The following is a 23,081-nucleotide window of genomic DNA, read 5'->3' as shown; positions in this document are numbered from 1 at the left end:
CACACTTCTTCAAGTGACACTGCACCTGAAGGTGACTCAGAGGGTGAACGATGAATAAAATCTCAGGTACAAGAGCTGCATTCATTTAACATTCCCCCGAAGGCAGATGCTTCTTCCTCCGGTCCGTATTTCACGGAGCTCATTTAAACACCTGGTCCCGCTGGTTGTCCGCGAGTCCGCCTCGGTAACTCTTCCTCTCCCTCGTGCAGCAGCAGGAAACGGGCAGGTCGGAGCATTTGAAATGAATAATTGAAAAGTTTATTTTCTCGGCCTTGTTTAATTTTACATCTCTCAGCAGGTGAAATCCAGAAGCTGCTGGGAAAACTTGGACGAGACGCAACCCCCCCTCCTCCCCTCCACCTCCTACACCCCCCACCCCACCCTTCCACCTCCACCTCTTACACCCCACCCCCCCCACCCCCCTCTTGTGTGTGTCTGTTTGTGCGTCTCTGTGCGTGTAGCATCCTGTGTGGCTTCAACAGCTCGGTGTCAAATCAACATCCTCACTCCAGACTAAAACTCACACACACACACACACACACACACACACACACACACACACACACACACACACACACACACACACACACACACACACACACACACACACACACACACACACACACACACACACACACACACACAGAAAGCCTGACCGGGTGGCGGAGGAACGACCCGACGACGAGGGTCCGTTTAACGAGGATGTGACAGTTGTAAAAACAGCCACTTGGGATCACGGTGGTGGGTGTGAGAGCGCTGCAGCTCTCCCCGCTGACGGAGCCCATTTCCATGTGGATTCGTTGAGAGGCCGAGGTTAAGTTAAGTGCCGGTAATTGGCAGCCGCTTTCGGAAGCTTTCGGGAGGTTGAAAGCAATGAAATCAAGTGGAGGGAAAAAAAAAACAAAAAGTGGGCTTTCACACTCCTCCAACACAGCTGCCAAATAAAACTCTCTGGACCTGTGTGTGTGTGTGTGTGTGTGTGTGTGTGTGTGTGTGTGTGTGTGTGTGTGTGTGTGTGTGTGTGTGTGTGTGTGTGTGTGTGTGTGTGTGTGTGTGTGTATATTTGTTTTGACAGAACTACAACACACAAAGCAGACATTTGCATAATGACTGCGGTTGCACCTGCCCTTAGCGCTGCTTCACTGCTTTGGATTTTTTTTGCTTTCAAAGCTGACAGAAATACGGAGATTATAGACGGAGAGCCGATAATTCTCACACACACACACACACACACACACACACACACACACACACACACACACACACACACACACACACAGATGCAGATTTTTTTTTTTGGGACAACCGCTATCCTGCTTGAATGCACGCTCGCACAAACATATTTGTGGTTTCCCCTCTCGACTGAAACACACACCGTCTGTAAAAACACTCGAGCCGCGGACCTCGTTGTATGTTCGGAACCGACTTCGTTTGCCTCGGACGTAACCGGCAATCTTCTCGTCTTTTACAGGAAAACAAAAAAGCCGGAGGCGAGGACACTGATAACCAAACGACATGAAGAGATGAGCAGACCGCCGAGACCAAAAGAGTGCGATGACGCTCAATTACAGGCGACCGGAGGGTGTGTTGTGTGTGTGTGTGTGTGTGTGTGTGTGGGGGGGGGGGGTAATCAGGGCTAATGGGAGAGATCTGATTAATCGTGAGTGGGACGTGGAGGTGAAGAGAGGGATGTGAGAAATCAATATTCAAACGGAGGGACACCAAGAGGAAAGTAGCAAAGTAGAAATGTAAGGAGAGATGGATTCTTTAAAAATGGCTTTTCCAATTTTTTTTTTATTTTTTTTTTTTATAAAAACATGTTTTAGGGTTCATAATCTAACTGAATGTAAATGAAAAACGTTTTGTTGAGTTATGCATGAGTTAAAAAAAAAGAAAGAAAAAGGATCCAATTAACTTAAACACCTACAAACATTAAGACTTGACTGACAGGTTTTTTAAAAAAAAAAAATAGAGGGACAGTAAACAACAAACAACTGTAAAAGGTTTGTTTACAGTAGTAATATCTGTAAAACAGCAGGAGCTGTACATCGAAGGTCCGGCACCATGAAGCGAGATTAGTGAGTTATCCGGCTATCTTTAGGATTTAACTCAAGGGTAGATCGCCATGGTAACCAGTGCTGTTGGATCAGCCAACTACTGACCATTACAGGACACCAACTACTACTGACTTCTCTAAGTCAGTAGAAAAACGTGCTGCTGTAGACTTTTTCATGTGTTCACTCCGGTTTCAGCTTCCGGATAGTTTACGTAAATGTTTAGTTTACTAAAAATAAATAAAAACATTTTTTATTTCAATCTTAAAGGGATTCACGCCAACGCGACAGTGATTTGACAATGTCCCTCTCACATGAGGTGATAATTGAAAATAAAACCGACGCCTTCTAGTTTCTTGTATTAGAAACAAATTTCCACTTGCTGTTAATTAAATCCCAGTAACTTATACAGATTGATCACAGACTTTATCAGGTATTACTTCCCTCTCCTCGTCCTCTCTTTGCTTTGGGAGAAGCAGCAGCCTGACATTACCCAATCAGAACTACTGGCTCATAATCAGAAAATAAAGCTAAACTTTCTCACTGTACTTTAGACCTACATGCTCATTCCTGCCATTATTCAGATCTCATTTTATATTAAGTCATTTTTAGTTTCGATAATGTTATAAACAATTTGACACGAACACTCGTTCACACGTTTGAGACGAAAACACCGCCTTAGCTGACGGCTAATATTTGGTTCGGTAAAGCCGGCTAGCTCAAAGAGAACCAACTAAGTAGAACTTGCTTCATGGCCCAGGAACCTTCTGTGTGTTTGGTAATACTACGATCAGATTCTGGCTGATATACAACCCCCGTTTCCATAAAAGTTGGGTACTTGTGTAAAACGTAAACAAAAACAGAATGTGCTGATTTGACAACATATCAAATGCTGAAACTGAAATATTTTGATTGATCTGTAAAAAAAAAAAAAAATAGATCTTTATTTTGGATTTGATGCCAGGAACACTTCTCAAAACACTGTGACAGGGTCCTTTTTTAGCACTGTGCTGCATCACCTCTTGTTTTAACAACACTCTGTAAACGTTTGGGAACCAAGGAGACCAATTTCTGGAGTTTTGAAAGTGAAATGTGGTCCCATTCTTGCCTTACATGGGATTTCAGCTGCTCAACAGTTCAGGGTCTCCTTTGTCAGATATATACTTTTTTTTTTTTTTTTTCACAGCGTCCCAAACTATTTTGGAAACGGGGGTTGTAAATTGTGGAGAATTTTCCATCGCTCGCCGGGACAAAATTAAATCTGAACCCAAAACTCATAACGTGAAAAGAACAAAGAAAACGGGAAACCATCAAACACGTACACAGCACTACAAAATACTACAAGAGAAGAAATCAGTGTGAGCAGATTGCCCTCAGAAGTAGAGTAATGAGGGTGTAATGTGGGTGTGTGTGCTTGCAGTGTTGGTTCAGGGATCAGCTGTGACTTCACCTCCTTCTCAGTTGTTTAAAATGGGCGTGTATGCCTCTCTCTCTCTCTCTTTAGCTTGAAGAAGCCTCAGTAGTCTGGCTGGTGGCCATAAATAGCCCCTTCAGCTGGCACACTGGCCCAATTTTACGACCCATCAGCAGCCCTGCTTCGGGTCGCTCGGCTCGTTTCCCACAGAGAACGCAAAAACTGCCAAAACACTCAAAATGCCACCAGCTGCGTTTCAAAGGAAATCCCACTTACACATTTTTCTACATGTCACTATCAACAGAAACACAATATAACCGGTTCGAAACATTTCCTTCCCAACGGGTGAATTTTTCTGCTTTGACTCCTGAAGATGAGAAAATGTTGTCGTCTTTACGAGTGAAATAAGATGAAGAAAAAAAGAAGAAGAAAACCCCAAAGCCTGTGATGCTTTCATCTGAGCGCCAACAGACCAAGAGTCGGAGGTTTCACGGACGGCAGCCCGCTGAGACTATAAAAGTAAAAATAAATGGACTAGCTATTCCCATCTACAACCGTTCACCAGTGACTTTTTTTTTTTTTTTTAATTTTAAGAGAGAGACATCAGAGAGACAAACAAACACACATATCCAGGTACATTTTCACAACGTGCTGCCAGAACAAACTCAGAAGGTCACTTACCATCTGAGAACGGCTCTTGGGGCAGCCATTGATGTCGCCAATCTTCTCATTGGCTGAGGAAGAGGAGACAAAAGAGAAGAGATGGTGAAAACTCTTTTCAGGCGTGTTCGGTTGATGTAATCCCACTCTTTTATTCCAGTTCAGAGTCCGGTGTGTGTGTGTGTGTGTCCCAGACAGAGGCTGAAGGACTGAGGTGTTCATGCCGGTGACTGCGACCTCCCTCCTCTCCGCCTCCCGCTGAGACATGAAACACTATCTGGTCACAGCAAATGGGAACGGGGCCGCTGGGGGGGCTCGACCAGGAGTGTACTGCTGCCTTTTTTTTTTTTTTTTTTTTCATGTGTGTGTGTGTGTGTGTGTGTGTGTGTGTGTGTGTGTGTGTGTGTGTGTGTGTGTGTGTGTGTGTGTGGTGTCAAGGATATCCCTCCCGTCCATTACATGCCCGGCCCCACAGCAGCTGAGACACGGCCGTCAGCTCGCAGCTGACAACTGTGCCAACAAGCACGGACTCCTGCGTCAGAAGGCCCACACCGGGCCTCCTGACGCAGCTCCGATCTCAGGACCACGTACTGTACCACCTACAGTAACACGGAGACAAAAACACTTCTCTTCCTGTGAGGCGAATAAATACGAAGGGGGGGGTCTTTCAATCTGTCCTATAAAAACACTTATCCAAGTAACTGCAGACAGTTTTAGTGGACGTGATGGATTGTGACCTCTAAAACATAACAAAGCGGTGTTGACGCTGATCCCTTTAGGTCCATATATTGTAAGTAGTTCAATCCAAAAGTGATTTTTCTTTTCATTTATAAAATTTTCCAACATTTTTAGTAGAGAATTGAGGTTAAAACTACCCAGAGAACCTTTGTGTTGGGAAAACCCTGCTTTAAAATATATCTTATCTCACATTAAGCCAGTAATAAAGCTGACTTTTATGTGTATGTTGGTTCTCATTTTTTACATTTTTCAAAATAGCCTAAACAAGAATAAAGTGTCAACCCATTTATCAATGATTCGGCTGGTTTGTGTGCTTCCTGAAAAAAAAAATCACACACTCTACACACCAACACCCACAATGCGCAGCTACGCTGTGATTTCAAGACACACTTAAAACCAAAAAATAAAATACAAAATAAACCCAAGTAAGATAACATCTTACAAGCCTGCAATCAGGCTGGATCATATAAAGGCTGTTAAAGATTCAGATTTATCAGAAATGATCCTCAAAGTTTTACATAAGAACTTAATGATAAAATCAATCTGGAAAGTCGCCCCGCTTTTTCTAAAAAAAAAAAAAAAAAAACCTGACCTTGAGCGGAAGCCGGTCCGACCTCCGACCTGGTGTGGCTGTTTCAGACACCAGCGAGCTGCTCCGGTTTCACCAGCGATTGTGTGCTGTGATGCCCCCCCCCCCCGACGACGGTGTTTGGATCGATGTGATGTAAACACATTTGAGCACATGATGTATAAAATGTTTTCCGACGGCCTCGTGAGCCTGATCACTGACTCATAAAACAACCACATGCAGCCGACTACAGTACGAGAACAAGTGATACTCTTCATGGCACAGCAACTATCAAATCTGGGTCAGACACGTGGTGTGTGTGTGTGTGTGTGTGTGTGTGTGTGTGTGTGTGTGTGTGTGTGTGTGTGTGTGTGTGTGTGTGTGTGTGGCAGGAAGGAGCTGGCGGCGGAGACAGTCACTGACATGCTGAGTCACCGGTCAGCTGGTGTCGGGTACATGAAATGTCAGGCCGAGGACGGCCGGGCAAAAAAAATGACACGACTGACGGCGACGAGGTCGGGGTGGTGGTGGTGGTGGTGGGGGGGGGGGGGGGGGGGGGGTGACAGCCGGCACCGGGTGGAACAGCTTCATACCGTTGTGTTGTTGTCGTGGAAACGCACGTGCGTAACTTCTGTTGAGTACGTTTCTGTTTCATGCAGTGATCTTGCACACTATTTCAAACTCGTTCTGTACTAAAGAAGTCTGCAGCACATGTGGACGTCCACCAGGGGGCTCTTAGCTTAGCCTGAACATTTTTAGCGAGGCGTCTTAGCGTAGATTGATTTAGGAAACTTCTCGTGAGCAACTCCGAGCAAGAAGAGGACAGAAACCTGGTCTTAGTGAGGGGGTGTGGTCGACCCCTTTTGTTAGGTTTGACCATAAACTGTAATATAAAAGTGGACGTGGCGTCGAAAAATGAGGCCGATGCGACTTGAGCTGCAATACCACCGAGTGCCACTAGAGGTCGGCTGCATTAAGCCTCCGGCTCCATAGAGTCCCATTCAACTGGTCTCGTAGAATTCGAAGTCAATAAAATTTCTCCACGAGTTATCTCGGTTTTGTTAGAGAAAGTCGCTCCTTCTTATTAGTTTTCTGACGGTCAATCTGAAAATAATCACGTCATTAAATAAAAAATAAGCTTCAAAAAGCCGTGTTTCTGGGGGTGGGGCGTGTCTGTTTGATTGACAGCCCTGTGGTGCAGTCAGGTTACAGCTATCGGCGGGCAGGGACGTAGCATCGTCAGGTTTCTTATCAGATAGAGTCAGATCCGCCGCTGGCTCCTCCCCCCCAGCTCGTCCAAATATGGTCACTTCCTGCTCCAAACTACTCCGAACTAGCAAAATCCGACCTCGAGGGTTAGGGTTAGATCACAAACCGACGGTGACGTCACTGCTGCCTTGCCGCTCGGGTATGACACGTCCTTTTAAAAGTCGCGATTGGTTGATCCAAACAAAAAAACAAAATCACTCTTGGTGAGAAATGAAACGAACCGTGAAGGCTGAGAAAGCTGTTTTAGTTTGTGTGATCACTGCTGATGAAGGTTGAAACAGACCCGACTCGTCTGTCCGGTTACCAAATATCTTCTTTTGTGCCGTTTCTTTCAGCATTTGAAGAATATTTCTCTCTCACCTCTACTTATCACATTCTTCAGCCTCTTAAAAGTCCTCCTGCCTGCTCCTGACAGCGTTTCGCCTCCGGAGCTCTTTTAAGGGCTGCGACGCTTCATGACTGACTTTTTAATCTTTCCAATTTTATTTTTTTACTGCGAACTTGAATGGGAAGTTCTTAAGAAAATAAGAAATCTTCGTCACGAGGAGTAACTGTTAGTCTTGGGGAATCTTTGTGATCTACAAATAAAGTTTTACGTCCTGATTATCAAACGCCTTCATTCGCACGAGTAAATAAAAAAAAAAGTCTTTTGCGTGTTTCAGTTTTATGTAACAGAGCAGAAGAGTTTCATCAGCAAAATAAAAGCTCCTGTCCGACGATGATGAATGCAGCCGTTTGTCCGGTGGCGTTTTTCATGTGAGCTGGCTTTGTTGTTTGAGGTTTTTTTTTTGGGGGGGGGGGAAATGTCTCCTTACCTACGACCTGTATGATCTCAGCCAGCAGCACTCCATCCGTGACGTCCGTCTGCAGGTCCTTGATCAGACGCTTGTGTCCCGACTTGGCGAGGTAGTGGTTGGCCCAGTCCGTGTAGATCTGCGCTCAGGACACACACACACACACACACACACACACACACACACACACACACACACACACACACACACACACACACACACACACACACACACAAAAAAACACAAAAAAAACCTCAAAACCCCACCGGTGCTCAGCAATGCTTCAAACAGAAGTAACAAAAACCACACAAAAACAAAAACAAAACAAAAAATCCAAAAAACGAGGGGGCAACCCCGTCGGGTCGTCCACGACTTTCAAAACTCCATAAACACTCGAAAGACGACAAAAGGCATAAATGCTCGCGGAGTATTTTTTTTTTTTTTACGACTCTTAATAAAATAAGAGCACGCTTGAATGGGAGCGGAGGAGCCCTCGTTCTTTTGTTGGGGGCTCCGATCTGGCACATATCCGCGTGGTATTCAAATTGGGGCCATTGTGCTGCGCCGGGGCATTCATCTCCGAGCACACGGCGGCTGTTTTCAATGGGGGGCCGTGCTGACATCACTCTCTGGGGACAGAAAAGACCCCTTCGCTGCCTGAGGAGGAGGAGGAGGAGGAGGAGGAGGATAGTGGGGTGGTGGTGGTGGTGGTGGAGGCAGGGGAGGGGGTTGGAGGGCAGAGCAAGCATCTGAATAATCTGAATAGCCTACTTCATTATTAGTCACCAAACTCTTTCTCTTTCACTCCCTCTCTCTGTCAGCAGGAGGAGTGAGTTTCTGTTTTTCTGAGGAGGTTTAAAAAAAAAAAAAAAGGGGGCACGAAAAGGTCGAGGAGAAGTCGCACAGAACGTTATTTCCCAATAAACACAAAAGGTATTTTTGAGATCCATCTTGATCTCGCGGCATGTGTTTGTTAAGATTGTCCGTAAACTGACGGAGACTCTGTTTGACGAGTGCAACTTCGGGGCGTCTTTCTTCCCCCGGAGGAGGAGGAGGAGGTGGTGGTGGTGGTGGTGGGATGTGAAATATCAGCTCGTCTAAATAAAGACGCCTTTTCTCCTCTCGCTTTTGTTTTTTTTATTCACTGATGGCTTTCGGCACTAATCTGATTTCTTCCGCGTCAACTAAGCAAGAAGATCCATCTTTAAATATGAGTGGAGAGGATTGAATCGACCTGATTTCAACGTGCAGATCCCCCCTCCCCCCGCCTCCCCAAGTTGGCAGATTTCTTGACTGGGTACAAAACTTCTACGCTTTTTTTTTTCTCGATTATTCAGCACTTTATGTGCAACACGCGTGAAGAAAGTGCAGCAGGAAAAACAGTCAGTCCTTACAATAACACCTCGTGGAAAAGTATTTTCCCACTTTGACAAAATGAAAGTGCAACATTTATTCACGTCGCTGAGCTCCACCCAAACCCGGCAAAATAACCTTCGAAATGTGAAGGCCGGCGGCGCCGACGGCGGCTCGCAGCTTCAGTTTTCGCCGCCGTGACAACCGTTTGGCGACGCCGCTCGTGTCGGCGTTTTCGCACACCCGCCGCGAAGGGGCGGACCGATCGGCGAGCGGCGGTCGGTCGTCGGTCACGTTTGCCCCGCCCCTCCTTCGCTGCGATTGGACGGCTGGCGACAGTGACGAGCCGAGCGTTAACAATTCTCTCGCCCACCGAAACCCCCCCCCCCCACAAAAAAATAAATAAATCTGCAAACGTTCAGCACTCAGCGCAGAATAAACGCTCAGTTCCTCGTCACGCTGCTGCCGTCCATTAAAAAAAACAACTTTCAAAATATGCTGTTCTCAGGAAGAAAAACAACACTTTGATGGACGCGGGCCGTCGCTCGTCTACGCCCGTATTCACGCAGTGAAATTGGGTTCTGGTTCGAACCAGGCTGATAAATATGTCCAAACTGCTTTAAAGGATAAAACAAAAAAAACACCCAGAAAAAGTAAGAAATGGCTCAGAAAGACGGAGCGACATGGATTTCACAGTAAACTCAGTTCTCCAGTCGAGTCAACGAGGCGTCCGATTTCTCCAGGAAACCTAACAACTAAGCGAGTTTATGTCAACTTTATCAAAACACGAATGGAAACCGGACTATCAGCTTTTTTTTTTTTTTCCCTTTTTGTCACCGGTGTGAAATTCAAGCGCATCTATTAGTCCTGAATGAGCGCGCAGCATTGTTAACGCACACAAAAAAAACCAAAAAACATCGGACCCACAACGCGGGCGGCGAACCCTTTTTTGTTTCCTGGTGTTTGCGCTGTAAACAACCACCCGGCGCTCCGCCGATGAATCACCGCGCTCGTGAAGTCTTGCAGCGGGTGTGAGCACTTCAAAGGCGACGCACGCTCGTACGCTCATCTTCACGCGCGAGTTTAAACGCAAGACAAAAAAAAGGAAAAACAACAAAAAAATGGGGGTTTACGGGATACACGACCACACGTTAAATACAAAGAGCAATATATATATATATATATATATATATTTAAAAAAAAAAAATAGAGTCTTGAGTGACAAGTGGGAGCTAAAACAGCCTTTAAGCAGGCGGATTAGACTCTTTTCCTTTCAATTCAAACTCTCAGCTGGTCGCTGAGGTAAAGGAAGTGCAATCTTCGGGAGCTTTTGTGCGAGTGAGGACGGCTTTCTTTGAAGTAGTTTCGGGCAGGTAAATTGAAGGGTTGGTGTGTAATTAAAAACGAGGTGAACTGGGTAGCTGTCACTCACCGAGCTGAACCCCCCCCCACCACCCCCACACCTCCTCACCCACACAGGGTGCTGGTCAAATGGCCTGAGGGTAGGCGGGACGGAGGGGCGGGGAGATGGGGGGTGGGGGTGGGGGTGGGGGGGGGTCAAGGGCAGGTTGTGAGAGGAAAGAAGGGCGAATCACAACAGGTTTGCTTTTGAGGTAACTTTTCAAAGAACACTTTATGCCTCTCGGTGCCTCCCGAGCAGGTCAACACTTTAAATGTGACGTGTCGGCATTGTGATCTGGAAAGAGATCACACAATAAACACGAGAATTTGGATTCAATGTTAACATTTATAACTTAACTTAATATAAACTCAAATTATGTCGACTATTAAACACCCCCCCCCGTGCATTACAACCTCACTGAATCACCTCCACTGAGCTTTTTGGCGTCTTTGCTTTGGTTGTTCTTCGCATTTGTCTTCTCGTCATGTTTCACCCGTTGTCAACGGTATTGTTTTCCAGCAATGGTAAACAGTTATGTTGTGGTACACTACCTGCAGGACGGAGAGAGAGTGAATCAAACTGGCAACTAGCTGGTGGAGAAAGTGAAACATCTGCTGGCTGTTGAGGTTACAGAGGAGTCGGTGGAGACCAAAGCAGAGACAAAAGCAGCGGAAGTATTTGGATTTAGATTCAGCGGGTGAACAAAAAATAAAACCACGACTCCACATGTGAACACGTGTTGCTTTGTTAGCGTACACTTATCGGGATTTATATTTGATTTACTTAAAAGTTGTAATTATTATTGCGCTCCAGCAAAAGTGTATTACATGCGAATGAATAATATGGCCACAAGGAATTAATTACAGTATGTATAAGTAATGGAACCGCAGACTAAAAATGCATCAGTCAGCATCAGTCATCTGCAAAACTAAAAGGCTCACGCTTAATGATTGGACCTTTGGAAAAAAAAAGAAAGAAAAAGGAAGCAATAATGTGAATCACTGTGGGTTTAAACCGCACATTCACTGGAGCTTCTGTGATCTGAGCGGCTGCAGGAAAAAAAAGAAAAGGTCAACCAGGAGCCGATGAGAGGCAGACATCTGATCTGAGACTTATTTTAATGAGCTACGTGGTTCGTGGAGAGGAGCGGTGATTCAATATCCATCTATCAGACAGGTTGAGGTGCTCCAGGCTCCCGCTTAGTCTCCACATCACACATCAACCGACCTGAGTGTCGAATAGGACATTTATTCATTGGAAATATAAGAGGGCCACGTATAGACGAAATGGTAATCATTACATCACGGGAGAGCCAGATGCAAATTGAAGCGGGTATAGGTTTGATCTCTGGGAATTATTAATCAAGTTGTTTTTTTTTGTCGGAAAAAACACGTTTAAATTATTCAAAGTAACTATCACAACTCGTGTTTTGATTGCCGTCCTCGTTCATCTGGGTTTCCTCCGAATCCAGCGCAACACTTACAACACCACCTTCCCGCGAACGAAATAAAAAAAAAGAAGCGTGACAGGGCGTCACAAAAATGACTTCCTTAAACATAAAGAATCAGATATCTTCACACGGCATCTTCAGATCACGACAATAATCGGATACTATAAAAGCGTTTCTCGGTGTGCGATTGCGTGTCTCGCCCTCCGGTACCATTAAACTCGCACCCAACACCGTGAGAGTCACAACACAAGTCGCTTTCCAGGAGGGAAACTCCGGGTCGCTCCTCGCCGGATCGGGGGGGGGGGTCTTTTTAAAGGAGCTGTAAATCGGCGGTGGGGTCGGGGACATTCCCGTCATCAGAGAGAAGCAACATGACGCCGACTCACTATCATCGTGGAAACAGCCGTACGCGGTCTATCGGGACCGTGTTGACATCCTGCTTCGGGGCCCTTCTCGGTTTCAACAGGAAACCATTTAACAATCCAGTCTGAAGGGATTCGGACAGTTACAAACTTTTGTTACTGTTTATCCTCCGGGCTTCGGGATGGTCGGGATGAAATAAACGAATGATCTTCGACTCTCGGCTTCGTTTTGAGATCGTTCAGGTCCATCTTGAACCAGTTTAGAACTTAATTCTTAATGATACAAAGCCCTCCTCAATTTCTGAGCAAAACAGCAGGACAGCAACAACAAGGCTGCAGCTGCTTCTTTGTACACTCATAGTTATAATTAGCCACAAAAAAAAAAAGACTCATTTTCACTGTTTTATTTAAGATCCGAAACTAGGCTACAGGATTCAGAGAAGAACCTTTTTTTTTGTTGTTGTTTTATCTTTTCAGTTGTGCAATCACTTCCTTATTTCATATTGTTTACGTCTGCTTTGTGAGTTTTTGTTCCGCTACTACAGTGTAATATCTATTTATCTTTATTTATCATATCCATTTTGTGTTTACTCCCAAGAAAGATCAGTAAAGATGTTTTTTCTGGATGGTAATGGGGATCTTAAGTAGCTCATTACCTCTTGACAAACTGCACACACACACACACACACACACACACTTGTCGAAGCCCGTGTAAACAGACGTCTTGACGTGCTGTAAAACAACCTTCCACGCTTGTCAATTCACGAGAACATCCTGCTCGGCTCCGTGTGCATGTTCACCTAATAATAATGTCCTACTTAGCATCAGTTCTTCAAAGCCTGCGATGAGTCACTCATTCAGACAGCTGCATCTTCTTTTTCTCTCTCTCTCTCTCTCTCACACACACACACACACACACACACACACACACACACACACACACACACACACACACACACACACACACACACACACACACACACACACACACACACACACACACAATCTGCTCCACATCCGAGCCTCCCCGCTGCCTCGGGTTTGCTGAGTCACGAGGGCCGGTGTTGCGATGCCAACAGAAAGAGGCGTGACGCACGCGGGCCCGTCCCCTACCGAGCTCGGTCGGCACCGAGTCGGACAGAGGGCGGCCAGAGGTCCACGCCGGGACAACGGCCAGCGCTCCGCTTGAAGGGCACTTTCTCTGGAGTCCGCAGGAGTGTGGCGAAGCGCAAGCTCAGCAAATGTTGTGACAGCGTCGTGACGAGGGGGCGGATCGCACCGCAGGGGCGGTTATGTTGCTTTTCTACTGCCTGCGGTCTCGTGTGTGTGTGTGTGTGTGTGTGTGTGTGTGTGTGTGTGTGTGTGTGTGTGTGTGTGTGTGTGTGTGTGTGAAACCACTTTGTATGACTTTCATCTCTTGTTGTTTTAGTTTGCACCGACGCTGACTGGAGAAGTGACAAGTCGCTCGCTTGACAAACACGGTCACTAAATACCGACTTGGAGTTATTGGCGTTGAGTGAAAAATAGTAAAAGTTAAGAGAAATGCCTTTTCGTATCGTATCGTATCCTTTTGTATCGCATGTTAGTTTCCCAGTTAATATTGATTGGACGTAGAAGCAGCTGTGTTGTGTTCTCTCTATTTCACGCAGCGCTTCTCTTCAGTTTCCACCGGTAAACTATTTGTTGTCGTTTATTATGTGGTGCAGCGTTTCGCCCCGCCTGCCTCGGCCACGATTTGTGAGGGACAGAAAAATGCACGAGCGACTCGCGCCGAGCTGAAATGAAACCGGCGCACGGGAATTAAGTGAATAAACAGCCGTTACTGGACGTAAACTTGCAGCTCTGTGAGTACGTTTCTGTTTAGTTTCTTTCTGGGTGGTGGTGGTGGGTGGGGTGGGGTGGGGGGGCGGGGGGGGGGCGTGGCAGGTGAGACACTAGTACCAAGAACCAATTAGGTGGTTTATGGAACTTGATGTCAGATTTACAGCGCGGCAGGAGCACGTTCAGTCAATGAGACAAAATCAGTCACAGCTTCATTTCAAAAGAAACGCGTTGACCGAAGTGCGATAACTCATCGGATGCGGCCACGAGCGGAAAACATTCCCGAATTCCTGCTCGCAGTCCGACGATCGGCGCGATTTTAAAAGAACAAATGTTTCAATTCAGAGCGCACCCGTTCACAAATTAGACAAACGCGTGGGTGAACTCTTTTCGGGTGGGTCGCTCCAAATTTAGCCTGTTTGGTCTGCAGCGAATTGAATATCAACTCCGCGAGCTTTTCATTCAGGTCGATTCACACGTATCGCAGCAACAGGAGCCTCTAATAGCCCCCGATGACGATAAGCTCCATTTTTATTCATCCACATGGGTTTTGCAATTATTTAATAACTGAATAACTTCATTTTTCCTATTTGTTGAGGACCATTTACAGCCATTAAAGTCCCAAAGCATGAAAATCACAAACCGGCGTCTCAGTTTTTCACATTTTAACGTGACGTCGGACCAAAAAAAAAAAAAAAACCCACCTCCGGTCCCGTCGAAGCGCAGTTCTCACATACGTCGACGGCGCAGCAACAATTATGTCGATAACTTTAGGACTATTAGCCCTTATTACCTTCAGGGTTCACTTAAGCGGCCTAAAAAAAAGCTTAAACACTCGCTATTATGAACTAATCTACCAACGTGAGCAAGAACTAGAAAGGGGACTCGGCGGGGGCCGGAGCTGCTATAAAGCGCTATCTCTCCCCGGGAAGCTTTCATAGCGAGCCAGGACTTTAACGGCTCTCCTTATAATTCAGGTAATGGCCCCGGAGTGCTGAGTCCACAAAGACGTGCTCCGATAACGGCACTTTCTTTTCTGCCTTTTTTCAAAGGAAGTCTTCTCTTTGAACGTCGAACACTGAGCCCGGCTGAGATGGCGGGCCGCTTCCAGTGACCATGTTTGGGACATCCAGAAGGGTTTATAAGGTAAAAAAAAAAAAAAAAAAACGAAATCCCGACAGAGAGAGAGCTTTCGTTCCCTTCCTCAAAGCTCGCAGAGTACCTGCTCCCGTCGGGGGGGCTTCTAGAATAACTCCCGGGAGATCCGCTGTCACCTCACGACGTGTCTATTTGCAGCTGACCTTTCCTCCGTCTCCCAGGTCCTCTCCGCTAACGTCCGTAAATGCAATTACTTTATGTTTGCGCTTCAAATGGGTTTCCTATGTGTCTCAATCGACAGGTGGATGAGTCCAAATTTGAAAAATTAAAAAAAAATTAAAAAAAATGCATTTATGACATCCTGATAAAAACTTCAACAAGTTAACTTTTCTTACCACTTTGTAGTTTTGGCAGGAGAAGCGGCTGTAGCTCCGGGCCGGCACCCCGAGGCCGCCGTGCGCCGCCACGCCTCGATCGAGACAACTAACGGGGGCGAACAACCGGACACCCCTGAACTTCCCGGAAAACCAAAAAGAGGAGAGAGCTCCCGTGAAGCGGGGCGTTCTGATAGTTTGATGACTGTCTTGTCTCTTTACGTGGACTTCTCTACCTCTCCCACTTTCAAACTTCTTCATAGTGAAGCCTCAGACCCTCTCTCTCTCTCTCTCTCTCTCTCTCTCTCTCTCTCTCTCTCTCTCTCTCTCTCTGGGTGTCACTGACTCGGTCTGACTCAGACACCCTGACTCAGTTCCTTCTTCTGCTGGTAGAAATATAGACCAGAAACATAAAACCCAGAAAGGGATTGTTTTTTGTTTTTTTATTTTAGGGCACTCAATGTTTGAGCATTTGAGAAAAAAAACCCGATGTCGCTTTGAAATCTGTGTTCAAGTCAGTTTTTAACAGTGACAGCAGAAGGTGGAGCTGCTTGCTCTATTTTGTTATAATTTAAAGCCCTGAATGAATAAACCGAATCTATCTATTCATTTGTAATTGAACAGATCCTGACGCGGTTCCTTTCCACTGCAGCCTCAGAGCATACGGACGCGACAGATTTCACATGAATTATAGTCTCGTTTTTATGTGAAGTGCTTTTTACTTAAATCGAGCCGTTTAAATGTGTGTTTTTTTTATGAAAAATGTGAGGTAGCATTCAAAATCCTAAATTCTATCACATGCCGAGAAAAGCTTCCCCGCAGGGACAAAACATTATATTGTTTCGTATCGTAGCGTATGGTAGCGTAACGTACCGTTTTGTATCGTAGCGTAGCGTAGCGTAGCGTATGGTATGGTATCGTAGCGTTTTGTATTGTATCGTATTGTTTGTATCATTTTGTATAGTTTTATATCATTTTGTATCGTTTTGTATCGTTTTGTATCATTTTGTATCGTTTTGTATCGTTTTGTTTTGTATTGTTTTGTATCATTTTGTATTGTTTTGTATCGTTTTGTATCGTTTTGTATTGTTTTGTATCATTTTGTATTGTTTTGTATCGTTTTGTATCATTTTGTATTGTTTTGTATCGTTTTGTATCATTTTGTATCGTTTTGTATTGTTTTGTATAGTTTTGTATCGTTTTGTATCGTTTTGTATCATTTTGTATTGTTTTGTATCGTTTTGTATCGTTTTGTTTTGTATTGTTTTGTATCATTTTGTATTGTTTTGTATCGTTTTGTATCGTTTTGTATTGTTTTGTATTGTTTTGTATTGTTTTGTATTGTTTTGTATCATTTGTTATCATATCGTATTGTTTCATATCGTATCATTTTGTATAATTTTGTATAGTTTTGTATCATTTTGTATGGTTTTGTATCATTCTGTATAATTTTGTATTGTTTTGTATCGTTTGTTATCATATCGTATTGTTTCGTATCGTATCATTTTGTATCGTTTTGCATAATTTTGTATCGTTTTGTATCATTTTGTGTAGTTTTGTATCATTTTGTATCATTTGGTATCGTATCGTACTGTTTCGTATCGTATTGTTTTGTATCGCATCGTTTGATATCGTTTAGTTTTGTCTCGTATGGAAATGTTTTGCATCGTATCGTTTCATTTAATACCGTCTCCCATCGTAGCAGCGTATGGCATCGCGGTAGCTGCGAGGTGAAGCAGGGCCAACCTGTGAAGATGCTCCCTCGACTGAACTGCGTCTTGTGCGACACCGGTTCAACAAAAACGGGGAAATGCAGCAAAAATATTTCTGCTGCACGTGTTGCCTCACAGCTCTCTGTTGTTCAAGTGTGATAGATGTCTTTCCTGTATGTGACAGAGCTTTTAACGCTGACTGACACAGACCTGCCTGCACACCTGGTGCTGTACATTACAGCAGAAGCCCCCACACACACACACACACACACACACACACACACACACACACACACACACACACACACACACACACACACACACACACACACACACACACACACACACACACACACACACAATCGCGGGAGGTCTTCGGTGTCAGGTGGTGTCTCGTACTGCTTTTTGAATCCAGCCATCGTCTTCCACCAACATGTGATTAAACTTTATCCAGGAAATTTATGTGCTGACATTGGCGCTGTCCTGCTCCGTATTCACACACCAGCATAAATTCACACCTTGGAGCAGCTCAGAGGAACCAAACACTTCAGCGGCAGACCTCAGAGCAGCCTCACTGGAGACACTCAAGGACACGCATGGATTAAAACCGAAAGTATGTATAAGTAAGTGTAAAAAAAAAAGAAAAACAGTTACAGCCGTACCATACTTCCACATCACCCTTCATATTAAAATATCTGTCTCTGGCAAGCAGTGCCGGTGCACAGCTTCTTTAAAAGGCACGTAAATGTACGTAGTCGGGGTTAGAGAGTTCATTTTTCCTCAAATAATTACACTGCAGTAGCACTTGAGCTAATTAGCGGGGCATTTCAGTGTGACATTTGGCCAAGAAATGAAGTAGGAAAGTGTCACATTGGGGCTCAGACACATTCTGGTTTAAATAATGGTTTAAAAAAGAAAAAAAAAAAACCCACTTTGGCAGATATTATAAAACAGCTATGGACTCTTGGTAACAAGGCCTGGAATATTGCAGTATAATCATCATCATCTTTTATGCAGGACTCTTTGCCATCCTGTAACAGAACTGTTATGCAGAAACTGGCATCGAAGGTTTTGTATGAATTAAATTTCACATTTGTAAAAAAAAAAAAAAAAAGTAAACAATGACTTTGGGCTCTTTCGTGTGAAAAAAAGCTGCCAGTTCATAATGCAACACCCTCTCGCCGTGTGATAATAACTCAGTCAGCTCTTGAGCTTGTTAATGGAAACCATATTCCTGCTGGTGACCCGTCCTCCTCATTGATAAGGGCCTCAGCGTGTGTGTCCGTGCTGCTGCGGGGCTGAGGGGGCGACATGTGGCGTCAGGTCCCGTCCCCCTCTAACCCGGGCCGGGGGGTGGGGGGTGAGGGGTGGGGGCTGGCTGGCTGGCTGGCTGGCTGGCAGATGGGCTGCTGGGAGAATGACGGACGGACGGATTGAGACGCTCACAAAGTCATCTAACACAGGGGTGCGGTGAAGGGGGGGGGGTGATACCGAGGTGCTACTTTTCTGTGTCGCACCTAACACGTAGAGTCAACACACACACACACGCACACACACACACACACACACACACACACACACACACACACACACACACACACGCACACGCACGCACACACACACGAGCTGTGAATGCAGGAAACTCCCTTGGGCTCAAACACGTCCACGTGAAGCGGCGGCAGCGTCGTGCGCGGAGCACGAGTAGAGGCGGACAGATGGCTTGTGTGAAGCCGGTGTCTCCTCCGGTCTGCGTGACGCGACATCGCAGGACTGCGGGCTGCTCCGCCAGCTGCTGCGCGCTGCCCGGTGCTTCGTCACTGACAGTTTTTCGGCGCTCGACCGGTCGGTCGCGGCTCGGTCAGTCGGGCTCGAGGAGCGGGACTGATGCTGCAGCGCTTCAGATAAACGCGGACATATTCGATGAAGCCATGCAAGAAAGATGAGCGGAAACTTTTTTTGAGGCCGATGCGGAAGTGCATCAAGCTGCAATACCACCGAGTGCCACTGGAGGTCGTCTCCAAAGTCTCCCATTCAAATAGTCTCATCAAATTGTAAGTTGATAAACTTTCTCCACGAGTTATCTCGGTGTTTTTAAGCTAAAGTCGCTCCTTCTTATTAGTTTTCTGGATGTCCGTCTGAAAATAATCTATTATTAGTTCGAAAATAAGCTTCAAAAAGACGTGTTTTTGGGGGCTTGTCTGTTTGACTGACAGGCCTGTGGCGTGGTCCGCCCCCCGCCCCCCCCTTCCCCTAAGCTCGACCAAATACGGTCACTTCCTGCTCCAAACCGCTCCGAACTAGCAGGATGGCGCCGGCCAACATCAGAACTCGAGGCTTCGTAACGAGCGTTTACGAAACCGACGGCGACATCTGCACATCGCGGCGCGTTACATCGCTGCAGGTCAAAACGGGGGCTGACGGGCTCATTCAGCGTCTGTCGACTCGTCACCAACTTTGACGAGATGAGTGTCTCTCCAGCGACAGAAAGCCTGCCGACAGTGGAAACTCATTCAGATTGTACGCATTGTTCACGCCGTCAACGCGACCCACTGACGAACCAACGAACCTGCTTCCTCACCCTCTCCTCTCCATCGTAACTGCAGCTGCTGTTTCCGGTCTGCCACCATCAGCAGAATAAAACCGTGGATGGTCCTCGGTGATGTGGGGCCCCTGGTAGCAACCCCCCCTCCCCCGTCCCCACCCGTCCCCCCACCGTGCACTCACACAGGCCCTCTCAAGTGGCTTCAGCCCGCAGAAAGCTGAAACAGGCCAGCCCTAAATAAGCCCTCACGTCTCTGCTTGTTCTCTGTTTGGCACATGAAAGACATGTGGCTTTGTGAGGCCTTAAACCAGCCGCACGGTGGACACAAACGACTCGGGCAGAGCTTCACATGTCGGAGGACGGTGGAGCCCGAAGCCATCCATCATAACGTCGAGAGCCTCGGCGAGCGTGCGCGCGTGCGTGCGTGTGCGCGGGCGTGCGTGCGTGTGTGCGTGCATCTGAACATGCAATCACGTGTAAATCACATCAGGAGGATGAAAAAAAACAACAACAACCCTTGATCCTAGAATTACAAAAACGGAAAAGGTTGCACCCCGTAGTGATTGCTTTGAGATGCTGTGAGAGTACTGAATTGTGAATACTGCCTCACAGTCTTCTCAATTCCCCCGATTTGGCGCTTCGGTTACTACGCAGTTTGAAAAGGCACAGCCGCGTCTGCCGCGCGGCGTCCGGTCAGTCCTGAGGCACGCGGACTGATTCACACGAGGGCACGGCGGCACGGCAAGCGTTTAGTAAAGCAGAGCTTCGAGCTTGTTTGTCGCACTGTGTGAGTGAAGAAAAAGCTTGTGAAGGGAAAGAGCTGATTTCCCCACAGAGATCATTCCCAGGCAGCTGCGGTGGCCTTCAGTTAACGCAGCATCTTACAGTGTTTAGGGTCGGAGCTCCACAACTCTCCGAAAAAAACAAACCTTTATAAGGCGACATCTCGACAGACTGAAGATGATGTCATCTCCTCTATTTGACCGGATTTCTGGTTGCACTGAGGTTGAGGTTCGTGTTAACGTTGGACATTCTCTTCATTTGAGGCAAAAAAATTGTAGGAAAATGCCAGGAAGTTCATCATTTTGTAAAAAAAAAAAAACAACAACGTTCAAGCGGACAGAAACAACTAAAAAAGTCTAAACAAATGTCATCAACTCACTTGACGACAGACTTTCTAACTCTGGTGAGGACAGTTTGCTGTATTCAACTTTCTTTAGATGAGACTGCTCATGTTGTGTAAAAGGATTTGAACGGAACAAGTTCTAGCCTCCGCGAGTAAGCATTCGTACTTACAGTGACATGTTTTTGTGTGCATTTGTCACAGCAAAACACCAGGTGGGTTTTTCTTTGACACTGAGTTGTGTCACCGTGAATTCGTCCCCTCGGGGTCAGACCGTCAACACAGAGTTCCACCGGGAACGTCTGAGGCGTCTTGAGGGGAAACGTCCACGTTGAAATCACGCACCACGGGGGTCGCGAAAAAACGTGAGTAACTCTGGCCGCTGACGTTAATCGAGCGCTGTATCTTCGAATATTTACGAGCGTTACAGCCCCCCCCATTTTCATTTGTGCCGCACGTTGACATAAGAAGCATGAAAATCAAATAATCAACAGACCTTTGTCGGAGCAGAGAGGATCACGGACACGGACTTCACTTCGTCATAAAAAAAAAAGGGAAGGTCATTTTTGATTTCTCGAAGTGTGCGCACGTGTTCAACCTCTCGCTCCCTTTGTTTTGTTTTTCGGTTTCGTTTTCACGCGCACAAACAAAATGCGCGCCGACCACGTGGGGCCTCCTGTCCGTCACGGCCGGCTGGAGGAGGTTAGCGGTGTGTAATTACCCTAGCCCTCTTTATCGGCTCATCTCTGGTGGGGTGGGGGTGGGGGTGGGGGGGAGACTCTCTGGCATTAACCCTCTCCTCTGCTTCCATCTCCCCCCCCCCTTTCCTCTCTCCGGGCTCAGAGGAGATCGAGATAAGGAGCCCGGTTGAAAGAGAGTAAAAAACATAAAAGGCTCAAGGAGGGAAAGAGTGATCCGTCTGCCGGTGTTGTGTGTAAACTCAACGGGGTGCTTATTATACAAATTTACTTTTTACATTTTTTTTTTTTTATTAAATCTGATGCTTCCTACTTTTATCACACACATCAGCAATTTACAAAGGCCCCCCTTTTTTCTTCTCGTTTGTTTGCACCACATGACCTCGCTGCACCTGCATTTTATCTGGTCGTTCCAGATCCTGCTGAATATTTACCACCTCGGTGGCAAACAGTGGGCAACGAAGCAGAGCGAAAGACTCTCCTTATTCTTATAAATACACTGGAAAGAAGAATGGATGGTCACGCACACGCACACGCACACACACACGCACACACACACACACACGCACACACACACATATATATATATGTGCCGGTTGAAGTCCCTGCTAAGCCTGTTTTTTTTAACTTCCCATGCAGACATCAAAGTGAAGCGAGGAGCAGGTGAAGGCATGCAAGCCTTCAGCAGTTTCCTCAGATATCAAAATGACCGCTACTAATCCACTGCATGCCTGCAATCCACCGCGATGAGCCACTGGAAGGCCTTTCGGGCTGATGAGACAAGCATTTGTACTGATACACAAACACAAAGTGGAGAAAAAAAAAAAAACTTAAGTAGGACCGACCCCGAAGCTGCAGCTTAACGAAGGAAGGGATACGACGAACGAGGTATTGATGTCGACGACAGAAAGAAGCCGACAAATTTCCTTTTTTTTTTTTGTTTGCACAGAAAATAACTGAAATGCACCATTTTTCTAACTGTCGTTTGAAGCTCTGCGACGACCTGGAAGTTGTTCGGCCTACCAGTTTCATGCTGAAGTTGTTCTGCTCCCAGCGGTACAACATCACACTCATGTTGCTTCCCTGCAACTTCCTTCCTCTTCTGGGACACCTGCCTCACAGCGAGGAGGACTTCTGGCTGCCCAGCCGGGCCCAAACGTACGCCATCGGCACCAACTGGACCCAAACGGAGCCGCGGTAAAATCCTCAAAGAAGAAGAAGAAGAAAAAAAAAAGAATCCGAGAAGAAGGTTGCAGGCTTGAGTCCTGAATGAGCGCACCATGTAGATCCAGAAGGAGCTGCTGCTGCTGCTGCTGCTCGCTCCAGCCCCAGCAGGTCTCTGAGTGCCTGAGGGGTGGGGGTAAGGGGCGGGTGGGGTGGGAGCTCGGTCCCTCCAGCTTCTCTCCACCCACTGTGGGACACCGAGGAGGAGGAGGAGGGAAAAATAAATGCAGGAGAGGTGAAAGGCAAGAGGAGCTCCGCGGCCTGCGTGCTGCCGCTCTGAGAGGCAGCCAAACCAAACGCACCCGAGGAGGAGGAGGTGGAGGAGGAGGAGGAGGAGGTGGAGTGGACCCCCACCCCCCATCCTTCCCCCTCCTCTCCCTCCCTCCCTCGCCCACGGCAACACATTGTGCCCTTGCTCTTCAATG

General features: G+C 46.5%; 1 protein-coding gene across 1 annotated transcript in view; it reads right to left on the bottom strand.

The window, feature by feature from the left end:
* The window catches only part of nav2a (neuron navigator 2a), a 111,979-nt gene that overhangs the window by 75,703 nt on the left and 13,195 nt on the right, over positions 1–23,081 (bottom strand). The window contains exons 2-3 of the mRNA XM_069705406.1: positions 7,519–7,636; positions 4,150–4,202 (exon numbers count right to left, since the gene is read on the bottom strand). Of these exons, the coding sequence (XP_069561507.1) occupies positions 4,150–4,202; positions 7,519–7,636 (171 nt within the window). The remainder of the gene's footprint in view (positions 1–4,149; positions 4,203–7,518; positions 7,637–23,081) is intronic.

Source organism: Brachyistius frenatus, unplaced genomic scaffold (genome assembly GCF_029030835.1).
Source record: "Brachyistius frenatus isolate BFR_SWC_R1_liver_20210118 unplaced genomic scaffold, ASM2903083v1 Contig_56, whole genome shotgun sequence".
NCBI lineage: Eukaryota > Metazoa > Chordata > Actinopteri > Embiotocidae > Brachyistius > Brachyistius frenatus.
The sequence above is the reverse complement of the archived record's forward strand: the minus strand, read 5'-3'. Positions and strand labels throughout refer to the sequence as shown.